The sequence below is a fragment of the Temnothorax nylanderi genome, unplaced genomic scaffold (assembly GCF_030848795.1).
Source record: "Temnothorax nylanderi isolate EJ_2023f unplaced genomic scaffold, tnyl_v1.0 TNYL_tig0194_pilon, whole genome shotgun sequence".
NCBI lineage: Eukaryota > Metazoa > Arthropoda > Insecta > Hymenoptera > Formicidae > Temnothorax > Temnothorax nylanderi.
This window is the reverse complement of record NW_027249256.1, coordinates 244,486-251,121: the sequence shown is the minus strand read 5'-3', so window position 1 is coordinate 251,121 and position 6,636 is coordinate 244,486. Positions and strand designations below refer to the sequence as shown.

General features: G+C 36.3%; 1 protein-coding gene and 1 long non-coding RNA gene across 2 annotated transcripts; both read right to left on the bottom strand.

Annotated features, from left to right (window-relative positions):
• Positions 1-253: 253 nt before the first annotated feature.
• Positions 254-1,425, bottom strand: Pa1 (PTIP associated 1). Its single transcript, XM_071716852.1, has 3 exons — positions 1,225-1,425; positions 918-1,078; positions 254-858 (listed from the first exon to the last, which is right to left on the bottom strand). Exons 1-3 carry the CDS (start codon positions 1,291-1,293, stop codon positions 633-635), a joined length of 456 nt encoding a protein of 151 aa, XP_071572953.1. The 5' UTR covers positions 1,294-1,425; the 3' UTR covers positions 254-632.
• Positions 1,426-4,488: 3,063 nt separating this feature from the next.
• LOC139778767 (uncharacterized) lies at positions 4,489-6,268 on the bottom strand. The gene is made up of 2 exons (XR_011719664.1): positions 5,879-6,268; positions 4,489-5,483 (listed from the first exon to the last, which is right to left on the bottom strand). It is a non-coding gene; the product is annotated as an uncharacterized lncRNA (long non-coding RNA).
• Positions 6,269-6,636: the final 368 nt, after the last annotated feature.

The following is a 6,636-nucleotide window of genomic DNA, read 5'->3' as shown; positions in this document are numbered from 1 at the left end:
TTGGGCGCGTATACTGGATGCTATTTATATTTTTTTTAATTATAAAATAAAATACACCGGCTATTTTAATTGTAGGAACTTTTTTGATATTTTTTGTATATTATTGTATATCTTTACATTCTCTTACAAATGTTGACAGAAAAATATAAGTATCTTGATGAATATCTGTTGAGAAATATATCAATTCATAACAATTACTGTAGTATAGAAATATTAGGATGAACTGAGGACATTTTTAAATAGATCTAACATCTCATTCTTTAATAGAACTTTAATAGAACTTCTAGTAAAAATATTAGAAATTATTATTACAGTATACATATAGAGCAGTCTAATACACACACACGCACGCACGCACACACACACACACACACACACACACACACACACACACACACACACACACACACACACACACACACACACACACGCACGCACGCACGCACGCACACACGCACGCACGCACGCACACACACACACACACACGCACGCACGCACGCACGCACGCACAGAACTTTCTGTTCATACAGTATCTTTATGTTTATATTAAACTTTATCTGAAGTTTTCTACTGGTTCAATTTGTATATATGTATATAAATTATTGCAAACCGGAAATAAACGTTGTATATTTTTAAGTAGGGTGTGGCTTTAACCTAGGAGATTCAATCTTCTTTGGACTTGAATTTATTTCTTGTTGCTCTAATCTACGATGTCTTAACATTGTAGATATTACTCCATTAAAACTGGCAATCTTTTTTTTGGCACTACCTTTTGGAGTACTTTCACCGATTCTCCGAACAGGTAATCTCGGCGATGACATCTCATCCATGAAATCAAAGTCCGACTTTTCTTCAGTTCTGTAAAAGTATTATCAATATAAAAAATTGAATAAGGATAATTAAAAATTGATGCTGACTTGTATTCCGGAGACTCAAGCTCTTGTTGTAGGTTGTTTGAAGGAACAGGAGAAGGTCCTCGTCTGCCAGGACACTTCCATTCGAGTTCCAGAACACAATTGTTTACTTCTAAACCTTCAATCAATGAAACTATGTCTTCAGCCTTTATATTCCATTTATGCTATGCAAACAGACAAATATAAAGATACTTGTCAAAAATTAACATGGTAAAGTTTTAAATGTAAGCTAAGACACATATTTATCAGCAAATTGTCAAAATATAATGATTTAACTGAATCTTGACGTCAAATAAGTTAGATATTTCACCTTTTCATCCACCTCATATTTCTCATCATCGGAACATTCTGCAGACCAATCTTCCTCAGTGCATTCCATTTTTCTTTTATAATTCGCGATAATAGACTTCTAAAAAATAAGTTGTGACGGTTGAGATACTTTCATTGTAGGTTACATTTCATTCGCATTCGGTCTTCTGCTGGGTTGCATTCCAGAACCATGCTCTTAAAGCGGGGCGCACACACTTCTGCACAACGCATAAAGGTAGGTTTTCATGGGCAGTGAAATGCAGCAGCAGCGAGATTCGTATGTATTTGGCCGGAAATGAACGTCTTTTTAAAGAATCTCTATATGAAATCGTTTGTATTTCGTATGAAGACTTTTGAAGTGCAATTGAAAAGGTTTGTGAGTCAATCGTTTAATTGTAATTAATTATTTATTTTTACACCATGCATTTAGCCGAAATAGATAAATTAATAAAAGTTTTTATATGGAATCGTTTGTATTTTGTATGAAGAGTTATGAAGTGTGATTAAAAAGGTTTGTAAGTCACCCAGATAATTTTAATTAAATATTTATAAACTCGGTAATTAACCGAAATATAGATTTTTAGTTATTCATGTTAAAAGAAGAAGGCGCTAGTGTTCCCGAAGGTCCGTCTGCAGTTAGAATTAATATAAACGTTTTAAAAATTATTTTATACTGAAATAAATAAATATACAGGTTATAAGCCTGTAGCTATAAGCGATAGTTGCTAATTAAGTTTGTCACTCATATATTTCCATCTTGCAGAGGACCTCCGTAACGAGATCAAAGATGCACCAGCTGTGCAGGATGAAGAGGTTATCTCAAACGCCCTGCCATAGCCCAAGAGCGACTTAAATGTCATTACCGCTGAGAAGTACTTCTTGCCATTTGAGTTAGCATGTCAGAGCAAGTCACCGCGGATTGTGGTAACACAGCACTGGACTGCCTGCAGAAGTTAATCGCATATGGCCATCTCACTGGCAATGTGCCTAATTCAACGGAGCCTAACAAGCTGCTGATTGTGCGCATTGTCGAGACAATTTGCGGTTGCTTCACCGGTCCACAGACCGATGAGGGTGTGCAGCTGCAGATTATTAAAGCTTTGCTGACTGTAATGACAAGCCAGCATGTGGAGGTACACGAGGGTACAAGGGTACTGTTAACAATTCGTACTGTTTACAACGTTTACTTGGCGTCGCGCAACCTGGTGAATCAAACAACAGCCCATGCAACTCACGCAGATGATCAACGTGATCTTCGCGCGAATGGAGACTCAGGCGGAGGAAGAGAACGTGAGGCTTGATGGGGAACATCAGCAGGAGGGTTCTGTCATAGCAAACGGCGAAACTGAAGCCGAGCTAAGTCCAGAGAATGCCCCTGGTAAATTAAAATTGTCATTGAGAAATCGTAGAGGTAAAGCAATCCGCGTGACGGACGACAGATGTTTCGATCGAGAAGCTGGTGGCGACGGCGTCGATGTGTGCAGGCACAGATTACGCAGGATTATGTCGGAAGATGTAACATCATCCGGTAATGTCGCGGGCGGTAAGATATTAATAAATAACCATTAACAATTATCGTATATTATTTTGTTACAATATAAACGGTTTCTGTTTTAATAGTTTTGTAGAATCAAATCGAAGATAAATCGGAAAGTAATGCTAAAAAAAAGGAAAAGTTTTCCTGCAAGTTTTAGACAGTAATAAATTGTTCTTTTGATTAATTTCAGATACGTGATATATGTATTACTGAAATACAGAAGAAAGCCAAGCGCAGCTAGCGATACAGCCTCGGTCGAAAGCAATCAGTCCCGTACAAAAGAGGTGGAAGACGAAAGACTTTCAATCGATCCGAATAATGTAGAACTCTCTTATGCTTTTGCGGATGCTAAAAGAAAATTACGTATGGTACTTAGCACTGCTGACCTTCAACACATTCCATGGAATACTTCACTGGTATTTATTGTATTATTTTTCAATCATGGCGTACAAAACAAAGTGTGATTTTTTTATGAATTACTTAATTACTTAATGTTCAAATATTCGGATATAAAATTTTATTACAGAGACATTGTTGGTCGCAGAAAGAAAACGAACTGGTTGTGTTTTTACAACTACAATTGGCAGAAGCTATATAAACCTGCAGGATAGGGCATTAATAGCTCATCTTCATGAAACTTTACGTTGCGTGCGTCTATTTAATGACGATGGAAGTAGAAAGCTCTTCAAATCACTTCGAGAGGATTATCAAAAACGATCTCCTTATATCGCATATTTAATCAGATGTCGTCAGGGATTGCTGTCGACATTAGCTCACTTAGATAGGTACTGTTTATATATAAATATCATCTTTGTATGTAATGTATAAGTAAATGTATATAAGATGTTTAAATGTAAGATGTTAACCGTTTAATAATAATACTTTCCAGATTATGCGTGCGAGTTAAGTGCGATCGGGATGCTATCAATAATCATCTTGTATCCGTTTGTGTGAGGGTATTTTGGGGAAAAAAGAAGGCTTTCCTCCTGCGTTTCTGCGAAGAGTTTAAAAAGCTTACGCTAGCTGACGAGAAACAGGATCTCGTGGATAATTTTCTAGGGAAGGTCCACGCGGAAATGGACAACGATCCGATCTGGCAATGTACATGAATATAATTATTTATCTCGCAATTGATCTTAGCGGAGTGCTCAGAGACGTCTGAACTTACTTCTTACTTTCAGCGGCGAGCGCCAACCAGTTAGATTTGGCGAAAGTCGTGGTGGAAAGAACCGTCATAGCACGGGTATACCACAATGCGCTCTATCTAAATGAAGATGGAGATGTATATAGGGACCAGCTTCTTCACGGTCACATCAAAAAGTTGGCGAAGGTCGTAACTCCAAATCACAAGGACCTACGCATTCCAAAGGTTTATCATTACGAATGCCCCTGGTCATGGGCGCAGGCTGAATTGGCTGTGATATCGGCGTATAAGACTCTTAGGGATAAGTTGCAGTGTGTATTTTGTTGCGTGACTACCATCATGAATCTCCTCTCCATGGCGTTGGAAAGAGGCATACCTGCTGCCGACGATCTGACTCCCGTGCTGTTCTATGTCATAATCAAGGTATGCGATTGAAAAGAGAATATGTGATTTTAGCAAGAAGAGTGATTGTTAACGTGTGCTTAATTTCAGACTAATCCGCCGTCGTTGTATCGACTGTTCAATATGTAGACAGCTTTTACGGGAATCGATTGGAGGGAGAGGAACAATATTGGTGGACGCAGTTCTGCGCCGCGATCGAGTTTATTAAGACAATGGATTAACAGTTTCTCAAGAGTATCACGATAAATAAGATTAGATTCGATGCTGGTGATAATGTAGAAATGTATCATAATCATAATTTGACGATTTCATGAAGAAGAAGACCAATATCTTGTGTAAAGCTAACTGAACAGTTTTATGCTTCCAGTATCTTGATTAAAATTCTTAAATAGCCTCTTAAATAGTCTAATTGTTAGTTCTTTCGCACGTATGTAACATTAGCAAAGACTGAATCAGATTATACGTAAAGTGTGGCTTTATCTTTATTTGTAACTCTATTGTACAATTTCACAGGACATCGAAAAAAAAGAAACGTTTAGATATTCTATAATTTATGTGTAAACAATACAGAACTTATAGAGAATTAATAACCATTTAGCAGGATAAACTGTGTTGGCGTACTCTTTCTACATGCGCACCTTCCCCAAGAGCCGAGACTCGAACCAGATCCGTGAAAAATATCGCCACTTTCGTAGAGCTTTTGTACAGTTTTACTCTAGGATTATGTATCAGGAATATCGCGAGAGAAAGGAAGACTTCGGAGATTTTTATCCGAATCGATCGGTATAAAGAGAGAGCATAGTAAAGAAGCTAGCTTTCGAGAATTTGAACGCATAATACTAGTTAATACTATGAGCGAATTAGTTTACGTCACTCTGTCAAGCTTTAATATTAAATTACTAATAATATATCGATATCAGTAGTTTAATAATAATACATTTAAAAGCGTTCAATTTAAAAGCAGGGCAATCCTAATAAAAGACTGTAAAAAAAATTCAAGATGGAACGCAATGGACAATCCGGTCACAAATCCGGTTGCTCTGACATGCTAACTCAAATGGCAAGAAGTACTTCTCAGCGGTAATATTTGAGTCGCTTTTGGGCTGTGGCAGGGCGTTTGAGATAACCTCTTCACCCTGCACAGCTGGTACATCTTTGATCTCGTTACGGAGGTCCTCTGCAAGATGGAAATATATGAGTGACAAACTTAATTAGCAACTATCGCTTATAGCTACAGGCTTATAGCCTGTATATTTATTTATTTCAGTATATAAAATAATTTTTAAAACGTTTATATTAATTCTGACTGCAGACGGACCTTCGGGAACACTAGCGCCTTCTTCTTTTAACATGAATAACTAAAAATCTATATTTCGGCTATAATTACCGAGTTTATAAATATTTAATTAAAATTATCTGGGTGACTCACAAACCTTTTTAATCACACTTCATAACTCTTCATACAAAATACAAACGATTCCATATAAAAACTTTTATTAATTTATCTATTTCGGCTAAATGCATGGTGTAAAAATAAATAATTAATTACAATTAAACGAATGACTCACAAACCTTTTCAATTGCACTTCAAAAGTCTTCATACGAAATATATACAAACGATTTCATATAGAGATTCTTTAAAAAGACGTTCATTTCCGGCCAAATACATACGAATAGCAGCGAGCAGCAGTTTAGTAATTTCCTACAAATGTTTGGCTCACTTCCGGCGCAAATTTTTGCTACTCATAAAATTGGTCCTATACAGCCAATAGTGAAAACGAATTTAGCTGGATTCAGACCACGGTGTTTTTTTTTTACCCCTCCATATATATATACATATATATATATCGCCATTGTTAGATAATAAAATGCAATTTTCATCTTATACTCTTTGTATGTTTCCTAATTTTTCTTATATATATATATAAGAAAAAATAAGGAAACATATACAAAGAGTATAAGATGAAAATTGCATTTTATTATCTAACAATGGTACATTTCTTTAAATGTGTTTTAAACTATATATATATATATATATATATATATATATATATATATTCCTATACAGTCTCTAAATCTAATATAATCTAATACAGTCTAAAGCCTTGTGTACACGATACTAGAAATCGGTCCGAGTTTCGGTTTAAGCCAATGAAACTGCTGCTTTTCTGTAAGAGCTGCAAGTTGACTGGCTTAAACCGAAACTTGGACCGATTTCTAGTATCGTGTACACAAGGCTTAAGAATGGATGAGTGACAACTCCGCCCCGGCAATTTTGACATTTCAATTTTTGCACTCTTGTCGTTTTTACTCTATACCAGTTGAACAAA

What these genes read in the sequence shown, in the direction of transcription:
- Pa1 (XM_071716852.1), bottom strand. Translation starts at nt 1,293, where the DNA reads ATGGAATGCACTGAGGAAGATTGGTCTGCAGAATGTTCCGATGATGAG. An exon ending in AATATGAGGTGGATGAAAAG is followed by an intron (nt 1,079 to 1,224) that starts GTGAAATATCTA and finishes CTGTTTGCATAG; the next exon opens with CATAAATGGAATATAAAGGC. An exon ending in CTTGAGTCTCCGGAATACAA is followed by an intron (nt 859 to 917) that starts GTCAGCATCAAT and finishes ATACTTTTACAG; the next exon opens with AACTGAAGAAAAGTCGGACT.